The sequence below is a fragment of the Cervus elaphus genome, chromosome 1 (genome assembly GCF_910594005.1).
Source record: "Cervus elaphus chromosome 1, mCerEla1.1, whole genome shotgun sequence".
In the NCBI taxonomy this organism is placed as follows: domain Eukaryota; kingdom Metazoa; phylum Chordata; class Mammalia; order Artiodactyla; family Cervidae; genus Cervus; species Cervus elaphus.
In genome coordinates this window covers 61,324,942-61,343,917 of record NC_057815.1, presented here as the reverse complement: position 1 = coordinate 61,343,917, position 18,976 = coordinate 61,324,942, and the positions used below count along the sequence as shown (strand labels likewise).

Genomic DNA, 18,976 nt, shown 5'->3' with positions numbered 1-18,976 from the left:
AGTGTCTGTGGGTTTGGGCCCCTCACCCAGCCTGACGCCTAAAATCCTTGCTTTGAGGCTTATCGCCCCGACACCTCTCGACTGTTGGTCGCCTGCCAGTTTGCATCTTTTCTAGTTCCTTTATCCAGCCTTTTAAGGGTTTGTAGTGGAGTTGGATAGCCTCTTTCCCCGCCAGCTGCCCAAAGTGAAGGTAACCGGACAGCTGACACAGTGCTGCTGCAGATGGGGAGAGAGGCACAGTCCACCATCCGTATAGGTGGTGAGGGGTTGGTAGGATTGGTTCCAGGACTCCCCCCACTCCCGTCCCCAACCCATGTATGCCAAGTTATAATATCCAATGCGATGTAAATAGTTTGCTGGTGCATGGTAAATTCAAGTTTCGTTTTTATAATTGGAATTTAAAAAAATATATCTTCAGTTCATGGTTGGGTGAATCTGGATGCAGAACCCGAGGATACAGAGGAATGGCTGTCTTTCAGTCTTAATAAACAACTTATGTAAAATCACGGCTAGCGAAAGAGTAGGGTTTTCAACGCAGCAAAAATTTATTTAATTTTTATTTGTCAGTCCTGAGCTAGGGTCTGCAAATACAAAGTTAAATAGGACAAGGTTCTAGTCCTCCAGGCACCAGTGGTCTTGGAAAGGGAGGCAGTTAAACTGGCCATTTCACCAATATATGGGAGTTAAAATAATGGAGGTAGACACAGGGTGTGCAGTGCAAGGGAGGAAGGGAACTAATAGTTGCTGCCTACATTAGTGTGTTAGGCATTCCATTAATTTTCTTCCACTTAATGATTTCCTAAATATTAGAGGCAGGTATCAATATCCTCACTTAACAGATGAGGAAAAAGTCTCAGAGAGTTGAACTTACTTGCCCCAGGCTCTCTCTAGTCTATATCAGAGCCAAGAATCTAGGATTTTTCTGTCATACCCACATCAACTAGCTTCAGGGAGCCAAAGGTTCACAGGAGGAGGTGAGCTGAGTCTTGAAAGAATTCTGGACCTCAACCAGGCACAAGGAGCCAGGGGGTAATGTTAGGGCAAAGAATATCTTGAGCAACAGTGAATGAAAGTCCATGAGTGGTGGTGGGGGGGGGGGCGGCAGTGGGGAGACAGGGAAGGATAAACAATTTGTTAATCAGAAACAAAGAGCAAGTAAGGAGACAGGTTTGTAAATCATGATAAAAAGCCTGACCTATATCCAGTAATCTTTGAAGGGTCTTAATCAAGTAGATGACCTCATGAGATTTGCATCTTACTCTGGTAGTTGGTTTGGGGGCTTCCCTTGTGGCTCAGTGGTAAAGAACCCGTCTGCCAATGCAAGATACCCATGTTCCATCCCTGGGTCAGGAAGAACCCTGGAGAAGAAAGTGGCAAGCCACTCTGTACTCTTGCTTGGGAAGTCCCACGGACAGAGGAGCCTGGTGGGCTATAGTCTATGGGGTCACAAAAGAGTCACACACAACTTAGCGAATAAACAAGTGGTAGATGGTTTAGGGAAAGGCAGGATGTAAGGACACTTCTTGCAAGGGCCTCAATTCAAAGGAGAGGGAATATGGCTCACAGCTAATACAGTAGCAGTGGAGCTGGAGAGAAGTAGATGAATTCAAGATACACTTCGGAAATATAATTGGAAGAACTTTTGGTTTGTTACAGATGTATTTAAGAGAGAGAGAGTCAATAGGACTTGTTGACAAGGTGATGATGGGAGGAGGTGAAGGAAATGGGAACCTTGGATGACACTTTAGGTTTCTGGCTCAGTTGGAAGTGTCAAGCATAGTGTCATTTATAAATAAGAAACAAAAAGCAGTTTGGGATTGGGAAGAAGGGAGATGAAATATTGAGAATTACACATCTTGCTTTTGAGGTATCAATCACTGTAGGATGGAAAGTCTGATTTAGTGAGATAGTGATGGCTGTGGACGCCAGTTATTGATTTGTTCCATCGGACAATGAGTCAAGTGAGAAGAGCAAAAGACAAAGGATAGAGCAATGATACTACATGGATTAGGTATGATTAGCATTTACACAGTTGTACCAGTGCAAATCCTGTATGCAGCTCAAATAAAAATAGAATTGTATTGGAAGGATGAAAGAATGGGTGGTGGGGATTTTGAGTGATTGGGACAATGCAGAAGAATAATCATAAGCTAATAGGAAGTCAATAATGGCTAAATCTGGGGGGGGGGGGATTCAATAAACAGCAATATAAGCATGTTATTTAGAGATAAACCAGTAGATAGTATAGAATCAGGGCTTCCTAGGTGGCACTAGTGGTGGAAAACATGCCAGCCAATGCAGATTTAAGAGATGCAGGTTTGATCCCTGGGTCAGGGAGATCCCCTGGAGGAGGGCCTGGCAACCCACTCCAGTATTCTTGCCTGGAGAACTCTAGACAAAGGAGCTTGGCAGGCTACAGTCCATGGGGTCACAAAGAGTTGGACACAACTGAAGCGACTTAGCACGCACCAAAGAATCAACAGAAACAGTTGAAATGATTGCTTCAAGTAGTAGGAAATGGTGGTAGATACACAAGGGGAGGCTATTATTTTTTTGGCAATAAGACTTAAAGAACTATTTGACAATGTGCCCATATACTTTGATAAAATAAAAACCAAGAGTTATAAAATTTTGGTTAAAAACCAAGAGCAACAAAATACAACAACGTTTAATGAGGAAGCAGAGAAAGAGAAAGAGGGAAAAGGGAATGAAGGAAGAAGAGGGAGTGGTCAGAGAAGAAGTTAAGCCCTGGAAGCGAAGAAAGAAGAGGCAGTAGGCTTCTATGACAGAGAGCTCACAAAACAAAGGTTGGGAGTATTTCTCAGGGAAGGAAAGAGTGAAACAATAAGAGTAGAGGTCTCATGACAATGAATTGAGGGGTGAGGATGCAGTGAAATAGTGTACACAGACAGGGTAGAAAACATGTTGGAAAAGCCTGGTTGAAAAGAAAAGAAATGGAGCAGGGAGCCCCGGGGGGTGGGGGTGGGAGTGGTTGTATGCAGGGGATGCTCCCAAACAGTGCTGGTTGTGGCACCTGTTGAGGAACCTGGGGCAGGGGCAGGGGGACCTGAGTATGATGGAACAGGTAGGGTTGGGAGTCAAGTCAAGCTCACAGCATTTCTGGGTTAGGGAGATAATCTGTCTGTGGTAGTCAACGGTTGAGGGTTCAGCAGGGCTTCCAACACTGCAGAATAAGGGACCAAGCTACCTGCTGTGGGGCAGAGGACAGGCCCACCCTTCTAGCAGGAGAGGGTCAAGGGTTCATTAGTGTCTTCAGCAGAGCTGGGAAGTTGGGTGTTCCCCAGCCTGTCACAGGATCCCAGCCAGGGCCAGAGCAGAAACCTTGACCCTCCACCTCTTCATCCAGACAGGACTCGTGGCAGCCACGGGTTACCTAGGGAGAGGGTGGGCATCAGATCTGGACATGCTGATATTAACAGACTACAGCCCCTTACCCTGTATTCACATTCCGGAGGCTATCCCACAGAATTGCCCTCAAGTTCATCTTAGCACTCAACATACTCTTATGAGTATGAATGTTGTTATTTCATATGAAAATGGCCACAGCCCTCCCTTCCAGACTCACATCAAAGAGTCCTGCCCCACGCTGCTGGTAGAGCCTTGGGTTGAGAAAACCGAGAGGGGGTAGGCCTCTGAGGATTCTGTGTTCATTTATCAGGGATAGGAGTCCCCCAAACACTGGCGTAGAGGCCTGCAAGGGTGAGGGTACAAGTAGAGGTTAGGGATTCAGAGTGGTTGGACTTTTTGGGAGGGATGGGTAGGAGGTCTCTGAGGAGTCAGGGGTTCTGGGTGCAAGGGTTCTGGGTTCTTGGGGTTGGAAGGTAGGGGTATTCCCCTGGATAGAGGTTTGGAGCCGGACTGATTCTCACCGAGGTACCAGACACCCATGGAATGGGCACGTGGTTGCTGACCACCCAGTAGCCATCAGAGAGTGCAGCTACGTCTGGGTAGGCGCGGCCACTGGCATTGAAGTAACTGGATGGTGGCAAGTGGGGACTGGAGCTCAGGTACCGGGTTACAGCTTCCTCCTGAAAGACACTGTTGAGTAAGTACCATCTGCTGAACTGAGGATTCCACCCGTCTCTCCTCCACCAACACAAACACACACATACCTGGTACGAAGGCCGTGGGAACACGTTGCTGAAGCCGCCACCACTGATGTAGTCAACGACCTCATTCGTGACTCGGAAAGGGTTCTGGAAGGATGTGCCTCCCACTGTGGTGACATAGGGACTGAGGGCAGAAGACAGCACTCAGAATGTAGCAGTCCTAAGAAACCTCCAAAATGCACAGGGCTGGGTGAGTGTGGCCTGGGTCTTGCTGGAGGGACTGGGAAAGCACTCTGGTGAAGTATGTACATGGGGAAGACTGAGAGGTTTGTGGCCCTCAAGGCATGGTCTGAGGTGACTGTGCACACACATCCACCAAATCTCCCACTAAAATGCCTGGGGACCGAGGAAGCAGAACACTGGGAGCTGTGTCCTACGCAGGAGATTTGGGGCCTGGCACCTTCAGGAAGAAGAGGGGGTGCAGGAACCAGAGCAGAGACTGAAAATACTGCATGATCATGATCACAGCAGGTACAACTGAGTGCTGACCCACAAGAGCACCTGGTGGGGTCAAGGCAAAGGTTCTAGGCCATGAGGTCACAAGTAAGGGGTGGGCTTGGGTGCTTACCTGGAGGCAGGGAAGCTGGGACGGAACTGGTGTCTGCCAGAGACAGACCAACACCCGGCCCCACTGTCACCTGGGAGAGAGACCAGGTTTAGCATTCAGTTTCATTGGTTAGAGCTTGGAATGTGGGTTCAGATGTCAGAGAGGAAATTCAAGTGTTAGTTATTACTGCAAGAGGTCAGAGTTGAGGTCAGGTCAGTGGCCCATGTTCAGTTCAGATTATGAGTTAGAGATCAGGTCCAGGAGTTACTGTGGGGTCAAAGTTCTCATCTTGAGTGGGCGTGGGTGGTGGTGGGGTCTAAGTTTAGAGTAGGAGGTCACCTGAGGCAAAGAGCAGGGTCAGACCCCGAGCAGCCGCCTTCATGAGCTCAGTGTTGACCCGCTGGATATAGGTGCTGCTGAGGGAGTCCTCGTCATCGCCGTAGCTCACGGTGTGCACATAAGGCAGAGCTGACTCATTACTGAGCAGCAGAAGCCACTGCAGGAAAGGCTCCTGTGACTCATGCCGGCCTGGATGTTTTTTGGAAAAGGGGGCACAAGGGCAATCATTTGGAAAATCGTCAGGATCTCCCTCTAGCTCATGGAATTCCCTTGAGGGAGGAAAGATCACTACTCCCCCCAGTTCTGTCCCCACCAGTCAGTCCCCTAGGCAGTACCAGGGCTACTGTAGACCCAGGTAGAGATGTTGGCGCCAGCACTCATGAGGTACTCCACATCTAGGCTGGCCTCAATCCCGGCCCGGCCCCGGCCCTGTTGTCCAACCACACGGGCTACCGATGCCTGGTGTGCAAAGTCCCCACCGAAGAGGCGCATGAACTCAGCAAGGTCTGAATCATGGAAATACTGCTCCAGGAACTACAGAGGGAGTCAGAGGAGATTCATGGGTCAGAAGACATAGACCCAAGGGTCAGGTCAGGGGATGCTGTCCCAGATCACAGGATGAGAGCCCAGCAGAGTCAGCCCCAGGCTGTTCAGGCACCTTGAGGAGGCTGTGAGGATGCTGAGGCTCCTTGCATGGCTCACCTGAGCACAGGCTTGACTGTTGTTGGTTGTGCCAGAGCCCACATCTTGTGCCGTCAAGTTGTAACGCTTACGGATCACTGATGGGGTCACTCCCAGATGCAGGCCAACAGTCCCGGGCACCTGTGGCTCAGGGCGTTGCCTCAGGGTTGATGTAGGGGGAAAACGATGTAGCCCCCCCACTGTGGGGAGGAGTCAGGCTTGAGGAAGAGACCTTTTGGACTCCAACCCTCATTTTACCACTGTGATCCCACCCCCGCTCGCACCCCCTGTGGCACCTAAACTTCTCCCATCCCTGGCTCTGCCCCTCCAACCTCCACCAGCCCCACTGGGTGTTACCAAAGTCCACATGCGGGGCCAAGGCCTTTGGGAGCCGGTAGGGATGTGGGGACCTCACAGCATGGGTCTCTGCAGGTCCTCCCATATAGTGATAAAACTCAGTCCCAGAGAGCAGCAGCTCTGCCTGTCTGGAGGTCAGTTCAGAAAACACAGGTCAGAAAGCATGGAGCAGAGCAGAAGAGGCTGCCTAAGCATCACCGGGTAGTTAGTTGTTATCTCCCCATGCATTTTCACCCACAGCACCTGCAAACTCTCGGTTCCCTCCCCCTGACAGGGAGACAAATCTCCCTGATGGGGTGATCAATACCCTCTATGAGGCAATTATCCCCTCTCACCGGACACTCAGCCAGCAAGTCAGAAAGTCCTGTGTGGTCACTGAGTGGCAGTTCCGGGCTCCAGCCGCCAGAAGCCATTTCTGGACCGTGTGGAGGGTCAATGGTGATGGCCGGACCAGTTCAGCCACATCCTCTAGGGTCAGGTACTTGCCTGCAGGGGTTCAGTAGAATTGCCTTTGTTCATTGCTTTTCCAAATTGCTCTTTTTGGACTTCAACCAGGAGACACTGGGACTTCCTAGGGAAATTGGAGCAGGGGCTTGGGGGATGCGTGGGAAGCTTCTAGTAAAAAGGCAGGCCATACAGGTGTAGGCTCAACTTGGGGGAATATGGATTTATCCTAAAGGAGAGTAGGTTGCAAATACTGTATGATCATGAACAACAATGAGATTAATAAATTAAAAATGTTTTTTGGGGGGTCGGGGGGTATGCCACACCATTTGTAGAATCTTAGTTACCCAGCCAGTGATAGAATCCAGGCCACAGCAGTAAGAGCACTGAGTCCTAACCACTGGACTGCCAGTGGAATTTAAAAAAAAAAAAATGTTCATTTTAAGTTTATTTCCAATAAAAGTTTTCAAAACTTTCAGGACCAGTTATAAGATGATATCTAATTTAGCTTACATCTTCATACTTACTGATTTTAAGCTAAACATGATGGTGAGTCACTGTTCTGCATGGATCATGCACACACCTCCTGGGTGAACCTTAGATTGCCCCCTCACACGCTCACCACTCCCACTCCTTCCCCACCCCAAAGGGCTTCCTCGGAGGAAGCACACGGTCCAGCTTGACCATTGGAGCAAAACACCAACTCTTGGAGCAGAGTGTGAAGTAAAGGGAATGGATTTGAGGGGAAGAGACGGCAGTCCAGCGAGGGGGGTGGGCAGCAGTCCAGGTGAGAGAGTACAGTCAACTGAGTTGGTGGCAACAAGGAACAATGAGAGAGTGGACTGTTTCAGAGCTGGAACTGACAGCTTTAGTGTTTGAGTGGAGGAGTAAATGAGAGTGAATTTAGCAGGGGTTGGAGGTGAAATCTGAGGTAGTGAGCTAAACTTACAGGTACTGGATGCTACGTCCCCATTTGTGTGGCAGCGGGTAAGCAGTAGAGTCATAATTTAAATTCAGGTTTGATCACCAAGCCTGTGCTCTTAACCATACCCACTTTCAGTTTTTTAGCCTGATGAACACAGATGGAAAGTTTTGGAGGGAAGAATGTGAATTAGTTTTGGACAGTCTACTTCCCATTCACTTTTCTATTCAGAAACTCTTCAGTGAGGGCCATTGCCATTCATCTGTCCTATACCACCCCCTCCGCAGGCCCCAAGAGCATGCCCTTGACATGACCTGCACCATTCCATGCTCAGCCCAGCCCCGTGTCCCTCCACCACATCCCACATCCTGCCCTGCGGTCCCGTCAGGCACCATAGCGTGGAGAGCCAGGATCCGACACAGCCTGCACCAGCTCGGACAGTCTCTTCACGTTCTGCTGTCTCAGGGCAAACGTAAGACTCAGCTCTTCCTCAGGGTCCGCACGGCCCAGGGACACCCAGCCAGGGGGCAGCCTGCAGGGTCAGGGGTCACACAGCCTTCATTATTATTATTATTATTATTATTATTTTTAGCCTTCATTATTAAAGTGGGGACGGGAAGGTTCAGCATTAGACCTAGATTTGGGGGAAGATTCCGGAAGCAGATTTGAATCACAGGAGGTGGATGATCAGACTGAGCCTGGGACTACGGAGAGGGGTATCAGGAGCTGGTAAGCCGGTAAGGGAGGCTGGAACCAGGATAATAGGTGCAGGACAAGCCATGGGGAAGGGGCGGTCAGTGCTAAGTCAACTCACCTCCTCTGCTGGTCGGGCTCCGGGCTGTAACTGCATTTGCCAGCGACGAAGAGGGCAAAGAGCCCTAGGAGGCTGCAGGGACAGCACATGGGTTTCAGCAGGAGCTGGACTGTTGCCGTTCCCACCCTCCAACATAAACTCCCCCCAACGTGATTCCCTTCTCCCGGAGCCCCCCAGTTTCTCACCAGGATCGGGGTCCCATTCTGCCTTTCGGCTCGTCCACTGTCATGTGACAGATCACATGAACCCTGTTGTCCTCCACCACCTCCTCCGCCTAGGAACTAGTGACGTGCTGGCTCCGCCCTCCAATGGGTGGTCCTGAATGCTGGAGAAGGGGTGGGGCGGCCACTCGGACGCTCCCTCTGTGGACTGTCAAACACTGGGTGAGCCCAGGGCTCATCACAGCGTAGGCGGCGCTTAAGAAAGGGGCTCTGGAGGCCCACAGACCCAGAGATCCAGGTCCTTACAAGACGTATGATTTTAGGAAAGTCACAGCTTTTTGGAGCCTTGGTTTCTTTATGTAGAATATGGAGACTGTTAGGTTAAACGTGCTCTGCCTCAGCGGATTGCACTGAAAATTTACAGAGATAAAGCAAGCAACCCCCTCGGAGAGCCTCACGTGGCAGAAGCTCAACAAATGTGAGCTGTTATTATATATGAATATATTACAGTCTATATAATGACCCCACGAAAAACAAGTAAACCACTTGGCTGCTCTTGTATCCACCCCCACCTCTTTGAAGACCCTCAAGCCTAGAGCTGGTCATCTCCAAGTTCTCCCCAGTCAGCCAATTCCTCTCTGGATTGCTGCCACAAGCAAGCTCCTGCTGTCTGCCTTCGTCTGGCCTCCTGCCCATGTTAGAGGGAAAGGTCAACTGCAGAGGGATGTGACAGACTCAAACTAGGCTTGGGTTCCCAGTGCCTTCCCCACTCACCCCACCCTAGACACCCCTCTGTCCATCCCACTCTGCCTCCTGAGGTGTCTACAAGGTGTCAGGAGCCTTTCCATCACTGCCCCGTCCCTATGCGCCCAGAGAACAGATCCGGACACTGGATACAAACTGCAGTTTATTAAGGCTCCAGAGTGAGAATTGGCACTTGATTCTGGGCAGGGGCAGGGGTGTCAGTGGAACCCAAAGGAGCTGGGCCCGAACAAAGTTGCAGGGGCTGCCCCCACTCCCCTACCCCCCAATAAATAAAGTCTCAGCTCCATCTCAGGGTGCTGGCACAGGGCAAGAAGCCCTCACTGAGGGGAACCCCGGGGCTGCTGCCTCCTTCCTCATCTCTCTCCCTGCGTCGGACCTGGCCACAGGTCAGTGCCCAACCTGGCCTCACGGTACTGGGGCTCTGCCAGGGCCGGGACAAGACGTGAGACCCGCCCCTGCTGGAGGACTCTGGGGTGGGGAGCTGGCCTCCCTAGTGGCCAATCATGGTCCGAGGCTGCCCGGGCAGGCTCAGATGGGGCCTGCATTGGGGACACTGTGCGCATCCCAGGTCGGGGCCCATTCCGGGCCACACCTAGATATGGAGCTCGGTGTCGTCTGGTGGCTCCAGGCCAGACTCTGCGCTCAGAGCTGAGGCTGAGGGGCCCTGGGCCACCCCGAAAGGTGAGACGACGGGTGAGCGAGCGGCCAGAGGAGACAGTGAAGGTGAGAAGCTGGGGGACATGGCCGCCGAGGACAGGGAACCTTCATGACTGATGGGGGAGCGGTGAGAGGCTGGTGGGAAGACGGCCCGGGTTGCGGCCGTGCTGGCTGGCTTGGGGGGCACAGACTTGGCTCCTGGGTGGGCCACGGCAGTGATGAGGGGCGGTGGGTCAATGCGGGGCGCCGGGGGACACGGCCGAGCTTCATCCTTGAGCCGGGCGATCTCTGTGAAGACGCTGGCCAGCGGCTGGAACTGAGGGCACCAGCTCAGCAGGTAGTCCCAGTTGTAGCTGCCACGGAGCTCTTCCTCACCGGCCACAATGGCCGTCAGCGCTCCCGCCACACAGGGCTTGCCATCTGCTGGAAAGCCATAGTCCCCGGTAGGGGCGGGGCTTAGGCCACAGCCCCCCAGGAAGGTGGTGGCAGCGGCTGGGGGGCCGTCTTCCCGGTACAGAGTGGCTCCTGCACCTGGCAGCAGCAGCCCTGCCTTACGGCCCTTATACCAGGTGTCAGGGGCAGGTGGCTCGCAGGAGGTGTCACTCAGTCCATCTGCATCCTGCTGGATGCCGGAGTCAGGGCCGCGGGCAGCCAAGGAGGAGGCCACACTGGCCACGCGGGGGAACTCGTTGATCATGCGGATCTCGTCATCTTCCGCAGCCTCCGCTGAGCCTCGGCCGCTTGAGTGTGAAGGGTCCAGGGAGCCACCGCGGGGGTAGGGTCCTCCAGCTCCTGGCCCACCATAGCTGGGGAGAGTCTGGTGATACAGGTGCTCTGAAGGCGGTGGGCTGGGTGGCTCTCGGCCCAGCTTCTGCAGCGAGCCGCTGGCCAGGGGTGCTGCCTGGGACATCGGGCCAGGTGCCGCCTCAGCTTTGCGGCTCCGGGCCCGCACCAGTCCCAGGACGAGGGCTGCCAGGGCAAGCACCACCACGACTCCCAGAGAGGCTGCCACAGCCCCCACCAAGAGCAGGTTGAGGTCAGGGGCCAGGCCCAGTGCGGTGTGGGTGATGTCCACAGTCACAGGCACCGTGGCGCTCCGAGAACCAGGCAGAGGCCCCCGTGCCACCACCTCCAGCCTCAGCTCTCGCGGCGCCTCACGTCGGGTCCGGCCCCCACCCCCGGAGGTGCCTGTTCCGCTGCCTGGTGCCTGGCTGTCCACCCGCAGGTACAGGGCACCTGTAGTCTGGTTGATACCAAAATAGGGGGACGAGGCGGCCAGCGAGTACAGCACCAGGCCGTCAGCACCTCCATCCTCGTCTGTGGCCTGCACGTGACCCAGGCTGTGGCCACGCCGCGCACCTTCTGGCACCTGGAAGTGGAAAGCTGGAGCCAGGAACACTGGGTCATACTCATCCTCACCAGTCACCAGCACCGACACGGTGACTGAGGCGGACAGGTTCCCAGCATCCGTAGCGCCCACCAGCAGCTGGAAGCTGCCAGTGTGCTCGTAGTCAAAGGCCACTCGTGCCCGCAACTCCCCAGTTGAGCTGTTCAGCGCAAACGCCTCGCGGCCCTCGGGCCCCGGCCCAGCCTCCAGCAGGCTGTAGTGGAGCCTTCCGAAAGCCCCGGCATCCCCATCGATTGCATGCAGGGTGGTCACGAGAGTGCCTGGAGGCTGGTTCTCAGCCAGGCTGGTGCTGAGCAAGCTCAGAGGGAAGGCGGGGCCGTGGTCATTCACGTCCTGGACCTCGATGGTCACTGGTGCCAGAGCAAAGTGTGCCCCGGCAGGGTCGGCAGCCTGCACGACAAGCTGATGTCGAGCCTGGGTCTCACAGTCCAAGGGGCGGGCCAGTCGCAAGTCCCCAGAGCTCTCATCCAGCTCAAAGAGCCCCAGAGGGTCGCCTGAGCTGAGGGTGAAGCGCACAAGGCCATGGGGGCCTGGATCCGCGTCGGAGGCCTCCACGTGCAGCAGCTCGGCTCCCACAGGCGTGTCCTCAGGCACTGCCACACGGTAGGCCGCTCGGGTGAAGACAGGTGGGTTGTCGTTGACGTCCAGCACAGTGACGGTGACTGGCACAGCCGAACTTCGAGGTGGCTGCCCCCGGTCAGTTGCTGCCACAGTTAGGTTGTACTGGGTGAGGCTTTCAAAGTCTAGAGGCTCAAGTAACACCAGGCAGCCCAGGGCCCGGGGGCCTAGTCCATCACCCTCCCCAGCCTCTGCCAGCCGGGGTTCCAGCTGGAAGACTCGGCCCCGGTTGCCACTGACAATGCTGTAGTCCACGGCGGCGTGGCTGCGGCTGCCGTCGGCGTCTGTGGCCTCCAGGGTGAGCAGGGTGGAGCCGGGCGGCAGATCCTCAGTCACAGCCACACGGTAGTGTGGTAGCGTGAAGCTCGGGGCGTGGTCGTTCTGATCCTGCAGCTGCACGTGCACTGTGGCGCGGGCGGCCCGACCCGGCACTCCGTGGTCTCGGGCTTCCAGCACCACGTCCACCATGCCTGGCCCTTCGTGGCCCAAGGCCACTGTCCCCACTGTTGTGAACAGGGTCCCTGAGATGAAAAGGGAATGAAGAGAAACATGCCATCAGCAGAGACCGTGGGTGAGTAGAATGACCCTCTAGGGACGGGGAAATGGCCTTGGAAGTCAGACTCCAGGGAGTGGCCTGTGTGCTGGAGATTATGGAATGGGCTCCAGGATTCAGGGAATGGCTTCTAGACATGCAGTCAGGACAGTGCTTAAAACAGAGACAAAGGGGGACTTCCCTGGTGGCCCAGTGGGTAAGAATCCTCCTGCCAATGCAGGGGACACGGATGGGTTTGATCCCTGGTCCGAGAAGATCCCACAGGCAACCAAAGCCTGTATGCCACAGCTACTGAGCCTGCATGATGCAACTACTGAAGCCTGTGTGCCTGGAGCCCATGCTCCGCAATGAAAGAAGCCACCACAATGAGAAGCCCATGCACTGCAATGAAAAGTAGCCCCTGCCCACTGCCACTACACAAAAGCCTGCAAGCAACAGTGAAGACCCAGCACGGCCAAAAATAATAAATTAATTAATGTAAAAAAAAGATACAAAAGGGGGAAAATGTCCTCTCTAGGTCAGAGATCTAGGAGTTAGGAGTTCAGGGAAGAAATTCTAGGGATGAGGTCAAAATATGGCCCAAGACAGTCAAGGAAAAGGGGTAGACACCAAGAAGGACACACCGTTGTTGGGGTCAATGCTGAAGCCCTCAGCAGGGGAAGCCAGGTGGTAGGAGACGTGACCGTTGGCACCCGAGTCCCGGTCAGTGGCCGAGACAGAGAGAATGGCACTGCCCGGCGGTGTGTGCTCAAGCAGCATCACCTGAGGTATAAGACAAGGGTTTACGGCTGAGCTTCTCAGCTGCCTTGCTGCTCACTCAGCCTGTGTTCTGTAGCTTGGTCCCATGAGCTCTGCGTGGCACCCGTTCCAGCTTGGAACCCCTAATTGAATTGCCCTCCTTCCCCCATTTCTGGGCCCTGAATGCAGAACCTGGACACAGTTCTGAGGACTTAGAAGGCTGGTTTGAGATGGGACCTTTATATCCCCCAAGCTCTGTCCCCAAGTCAGTTCCAACATACAGCCCACGCCAGCTCCTTCTAGCTTTGTCACTTCGCTCCATCATGAACAACCCTGGGCCCAGAGGTGGGAGGCGGGCACCTGGTACAGAGTCTGTGAGAAGGCAGGTGCGTTGTCATTGACATCATCCACGAGCACTGTGAGGTTGGCCCGGCCCTCGTGAGGCCCGTCGTGTGCCAGGAGCTGCAGGTGGTAGCGGTCGCGCTGCTCAAAATCCAAGGGGCCGGTGAGGGAGAGGCGGCCTCCATAGCGGCCGACACTGAAGGGATCCTGGGGCCCAGAAGGGCTCAGAACATACCACAGCACTGGTCCTGAGTCCACATCATTCCCCGTTACCTGTGCGATCTCCGAGCCCAACAGTGCATCTGCAATACGTGGCACGAGTGTGTTTGTTATAGTCACAGACAGTCCTGGAGCCCCATGGTGGGGAATAATGCTTCCCTTCCACCCTTTATACCTCTCACTTGACCCAGTCCTCACCTTCTGACACTCGGAGCTCCCAGGGCTGGGGGATGGTGGGGCGATTGTCATTGGTGTCGATGACCATCACCGTCAGGGTAGCTGAGCCCACCAGGGCTGGGCTTCCTCTGTCTGTGGCCATCAGCACCAGCCTGAACACAGAGCACAATCAGGGGGTGGGGTCTGGGATAAGCGATAACCCCGGGCAGTGACAGGAGGGCTCAGGACAGGTGGCAGGGGTGGAAGCAGGGAACTCAGGATGTGGCCTAGGGATTGAAGGGGATTTAATGCAGGACTCGAAATTGCATGGACCCAGGAAGGAGTCTCAGGGTCTACAGAGCCAAGCTTCACCGTGTTTCGGCCCAGATCTCACGGTCCAGGATAGCTGTGGTGGTGATAGTGCCCGTGGCTGGGTCTACATGGAACAATCCCCGGGCTGGCTGGGATGCGGCCAGACTGTAGGAGATCTGTCCACTGGGGCCTTGGTCCAGGTCATCTGCTTCCACCTGGTGGGAGTAGGAGGCTGCTGGCACTGGGCTGGTGGCAGACAAAGTCTGCCCAGCCCTGCCCCCATCTTCCGATCACACCCCACACCTGCAGCAGGGGTCCCTCCAAGGGCCTGGACTCTGGCAGGAAGGCCACGTAGTGGGGCTGCAGGAAGCGGGGCGCGTTGTCATTGGCATCTTGCAGGGTTAGGGTCAGCACGGAGAAGGCATAGGCTCCTCCACTCTCCGCCTGCAGCACCAGTCGCAGCCGTGGGTTTGTTTCAAAATCCAGCCCCTCTGCTGAGCGGACTGTGATGGCTCCTGGGGGAAGGCAGAATGGATCACTGACAGACCTCTTGCTTGCCCTAGCGCCTCTGTCTCTGAGGCCCACCACTCCAGGGCAGCCCCTCCTCAACCGGAGTCTCCTGAGGCCCAAAGAGGAGCTCCCCCAGGAACCTGTCCCCCAGAGCCCCCTGCTCCTGCCCTTACCTGTACTAGGCTGGATGGAGAATGTCCCTTTCTCATTCCCACTGAGAATGCTGTATGTGATGGGTCCACTTGAACCCCCTGCATGGGTAGCCTTGGGGGAGACAACAGGAGTCCCTAAAGAGAGGAGGGCATTGGTTGAAGTGTGAGCACTAGACTGAGGGAGTTTGGGGAGCATTTTCAGTGAGCAACCCCAGCCCATCCAGGGATACAAAGCAGGGAGACATGGTTAGGGACCCACCTGGGGGTGCATTCTCACGGAGCATGGCTTCACTACTGGCCCGGGGAAAGCGGGGTCCATGCTCAGACTCCCCCTGCAGCCCAACAATGACCACACCAGTGGCAGAGCGAGCTGGACGGCCAAGGTCAGTTGCCACAATGAAGAGGACACGCTCTCGGGGGCTCAGAGATACAGGGGAGCGGGACACACGGATTTCCCCAGTGTAAGAGTCCACGGTGGTGCCAGGAGGTGGTGTGCCTGCCAGCCGGTACAGGATGGAGGCATTGGCACCAGCATCACGGTCTTCAGCTCGCAAAGTGGCCAGAGGCAGAGTTGGAGTGCTGAGGACAGGGCCTGGGCGGGGCAGGCGCAGCCTCAGGGGACTGGTGGGGAAGGTGGGCGTGTGGTCGTTGACATCACGCACTGTGATGGTGACGGGCACCGTGGTGCTTAGGGGCCCAGCAGCTGCACTGTCCACTGCATTCACTGTAAAGGCATAGCTGGGACACTGCTCTCTGTCAAGGGTGGTGGCTGTGCGCAGTTCCCCGGAGCTGGGCTCTAGCAGGAAGGCTCCTGCTGCACCTGTACCCAGGTAGTAGGTCACACGACCATTGGCCCCAGCATCAGGATCATGAGCCTGCAGCTGCAGCAGCAGGGTCCCTGCAGGTGCATCCTCGGGCACCTCCACAGAGTAGGCGGGCACAGGGAAGGCTGGGGCATGGTCATTGGCATCCAGCACTGTCACTGTCACAAGCAGCGTAGCGCTGAGAGCTGGCTGGCCTCCATCCCGGGCTTCTATCTGCAGCTGGAATGTCGGCTCCACCTCCCGGTCTAGTGGCCTCATGGTGCCAAACTCCCCAGAAGCTAGGTCCAGGACAAAGGCTCCTGAGGGGTCCCCATCTGCAGAGAAGGGCATGCACACAGAAACATACATGTGTCAGCCCATGGGAGAGGGGGGATTTACAGGCAACAGAGAAGAAAGGGAGAGAGAGGGAGAGAGAGAGGGAGAAGGGCAGGAGAGGGAAGGTGGAATAAAGGCAGAGAAACAAAGAGAAACATAGAAGGTAAAGAAAGAGACTATAAAGTAGTTTTTCTCAAAGTGTGGTCTGGGGGCCCCAAGGATCCCCCTGAGACCCTTTTGGGAGTACATGAGATCAGAACTATTTTCATAGCAATACTAAGACATTATATGACTTTTCCATTCTCATCAACTCACAAATGCAGACTGGAGTCCAGATGCTACATGACATGTGATGATGTCATAACTTGGATGGTTAATGGAATGTGTGCTTATGTAATGTTGTGATTTCCAGAATATCCCAGGTAGAAAGTTTAAAGCATAAATGTGTTTTCATAGATTCACTCCCTTTTTGTTAGCTGTGTTCAGTCATACCTGCTTTAATCTTTGCAACTTCATTACTGTCCAACAAAATGGACAGTAAATCTCCTTGGGCCTATGCAGAAATACAACAAGTAGTATGCTTCATTGGCTTGTTTTGCAATGATATTTAAAAATGTTCTGTTTTAATATCAAATGCAGTAAATAATGATATGTATTTATTATATATTTTATACATTCAATTATTATATATTTTATTACATCAATAAATGCTGATATCATATAAGGCAAAGTTCTTAACAGTTCTTAAAAATTAAGATATAAGGGTTCCTCCGTCCTACACTGTTGGTGGGAATGTAAACTGGTACAGCCACTATGGAGAACAGTTATCGAGGGTCCTTTAAAAACTAAAAATAGAGATACTATATGATCCTTCAATCCTATTTCTGGGCACATATCTGGAGAAAATATAGTCCAAAAGGATACACGCACCCCTCAATGTTCATTGCAGCACTGTTTACAGTAGCCAAGACATGGAAGTAACCTAAATTTCCATCCACAGATGAATGGGTAAAGAAGAGGTGGTACATATATACAATAGAACATTATTCAGCCATTAAAAATGAAATAACGCCATTTGCAGCAACATGGATGGATCTAGAGGTTGTCGTACTGAATGAAGAAAGTCAGACAGGGAAGAGAAATATATATCACTTATATGTGGAATCTAAGAAGAAATGATACAAATTAATTTATTTACAAAACAGAAACAGATTCACAGACTTAGAGACCTTAAAGGGGAAGCGTGGGGAGAAGGGACAGTTAGGGAGTTTGCAATTGACATGTACATGCTATTGTATTTAAAATGGATAACCAACAAGGACCAACTGTATAGCACAAGGAACTCTACTCAACATTATGTAATAACCTAAATGGGAAAAGAAATTTGAAAAAGAATACATTACATGTATATGATAACTGAATCACTTTGCTGTACACCTAAAACTATCACAACATTGTTAATCAACTGTACTCCAGTATAAAATAAAAAGTTAAAAAAAATAATGTTAAGGTTCCTGAGATGAAAAGATTTGAGAACAACTAATCTACAGGGAGAGACAATCAAGAAAGAAAAGATACAGGAAGATAAAAAGAGACAAAGAGGGAGATCAAGTACTGGAGGGGCATAGAAAGAGATGCCTGGAGACCCCGAAACATAAAGAGAAGGAAAAGGGGACCCAGGCACACTGGGTCTGGGACACAGGCCAACAAGAAGTAGCCCTGGGCAAGTAGGTGCGGGAAGGTTCTCACCCAGGATGCGGTACTGCAGCTGCCCGTTGGCTCCCACATCTGGGTCAGAGGCCCGCAGCGTGGTAAGGGTCTGGGGGTCCTGGCCCTCGGGCACCTCCAGGGAAAGATGAGCACTCCCAAAGGTTGGGGCATGGTCATTCTCATCCTCCACAGCCACTCGCACTGTGACATGGGTCAACAGTGGAGGTGAGCCCCCGTCCCGGGCATATACTGTTGGGAAGCAAAGTCAATGAGATTTATCCTGCTCCCATGGAGGAATCCACACCACATGTGTTCACTAGGTGCACACAAAAATCAGACTATGTCCACCTTTTCACACCCCTTGTGCACACAGGCACGCATACACATATGTGCTGGTGTAACAGGAAAGGCACTAAATGAGGTAACAAGAGATCGCGGTTCAAGTCCCAGCTCTGCCACTTCCAAGCTGTGTTAGCCTGAGCTAACCTCTTTGGTACTCAGTATCCATATATGCCTCTGTTAAATGGCTACAGTGTAATCTGAGGGAATCCTAGAAGGCACAGCTGTGACATTATGTATTTGAGAGTTAGTGTAATCACAGTGGTGACAGCCTAGAAGTCAGTTTACCTTGTACTCTGACAAACTCCCCCAAAGGATTAAAAATACAAGCTGTGCTGTAAGAGGTAGAAGTTTCCTGAAGGTACTTTGGGGGTCCTGCCTATGTAACACTGGTGTTTATGCCATCTCCGGCTTTGGGGAGCCTGTCAGTGTATACCTGTCAGGTTGATCTCCTCCTGCTCCTCCCGATCCAGGGCCCGCAGAGTGGTAAGGACCCCAGTGTCTGGGTCCAGGGAGAAGTTTTCGCCAGAGATGCCTCCATAAGTCACTTGCCCATTGGTCCCTGAGGAGAGCCAGCGTGAGGGAAGATCACAGGGTGAATATACCCTTTCTTGACCCGGTCTCTCCTTTTTCCAGCTCATCCCTCCACGCTTACCCAGATCTGGGTCGGTTGCCTGCAGAGTGAGCAGAGATGTTCCAGGCGGGCTGTTCTCCCTCAAGAGGACGCTGTACTCCTGTTGTTGGAAAGCGGGTGCCTCGTCGTTGACGTCGGCGACACTGACAGTCAGAAGCTGCGTGGCCGAGCGCGGGGGCGAGCCGTGGTCGGAGGCCACCACAGTCAGCAGGTACTCGGCTCGCTGTTCGCGGTCCAGAGACCGCACCACGGACAGCGCTCCTAGGTGAGCGGTAGGGCAGGTTGGAAGGAAACACTCGCTCTGTATTAGCATCCTCCTCGTCCCCGTC

General features: G+C 53.4%; 2 protein-coding genes across 2 annotated transcripts in view; both read right to left on the bottom strand.

Annotated features, from left to right (window-relative positions):
• Positions 1-521: 521 nt before the first annotated feature.
• TPP1 (tripeptidyl peptidase 1) lies at positions 522-8,545 on the bottom strand. The gene is made up of 13 exons (XM_043905157.1): positions 8,420-8,545; positions 8,235-8,306; positions 7,813-7,952; positions 6,390-6,540; positions 6,055-6,182; positions 5,719-5,897; positions 5,352-5,550; positions 5,017-5,205; positions 4,699-4,768; positions 4,134-4,254; positions 3,891-4,049; positions 3,587-3,712; positions 522-3,394 (listed from the first exon to the last, which is right to left on the bottom strand). Exons 1-13 carry the CDS (start codon positions 8,461-8,463, stop codon positions 3,254-3,256), a joined length of 1,719 nt encoding a protein of 572 aa, XP_043761092.1. The 5' UTR covers positions 8,464-8,545; the 3' UTR covers positions 522-3,253.
• Positions 8,546-9,284: 739 nt separating this feature from the next.
• The window catches only part of DCHS1 (dachsous cadherin-related 1), a 36,742-nt gene continuing 27,050 nt past the window's right edge, over positions 9,285-18,976 (bottom strand). The window contains exons 11-21 of the mRNA XM_043905145.1: positions 18,669-18,908; positions 18,450-18,575; positions 17,714-17,923; positions 15,085-15,963; positions 14,847-14,960; positions 14,467-14,678; positions 14,224-14,378; positions 13,894-14,024; positions 13,495-13,778; positions 13,020-13,158; positions 9,285-12,364 (exon numbers count right to left, since the gene is read on the bottom strand). Coding sequence (XP_043761080.1) covers positions 9,753-12,364; positions 13,020-13,158; positions 13,495-13,778; positions 13,894-14,024; positions 14,224-14,378; positions 14,467-14,678; positions 14,847-14,960; positions 15,085-15,963; positions 17,714-17,923; positions 18,450-18,575; positions 18,669-18,908 — 5,102 coding nt within the window. The 3' untranslated portion in view covers positions 9,285-9,752. The remainder of the gene's footprint in view (positions 12,365-13,019; positions 13,159-13,494; positions 13,779-13,893; positions 14,025-14,223; positions 14,379-14,466; positions 14,679-14,846; positions 14,961-15,084; positions 15,964-17,713; positions 17,924-18,449; positions 18,576-18,668; positions 18,909-18,976) is intronic.

Coding starts and splice junctions, on each gene's coding strand:
- TPP1 (XM_043905157.1), bottom strand. CDS start 8,463: ATGACAGTGGACGAGCCGAAAGGCAGAATGGGACCCCGATCCTG. Junction 7,953..8,234: donor GAGCCCGACCAGCAGAGGAG/GTGAGTTGACTT, acceptor CTGACCCTGCAG/GCTGCCCCCTGGCTGGGTGT. Junction 3,395..3,586: donor GTGGGGCAGGACTCTTTGAT/GTGAGTCTGGAA, acceptor CCCTCTCCCTAG/GTAACCCGTGGCTGCCACGA.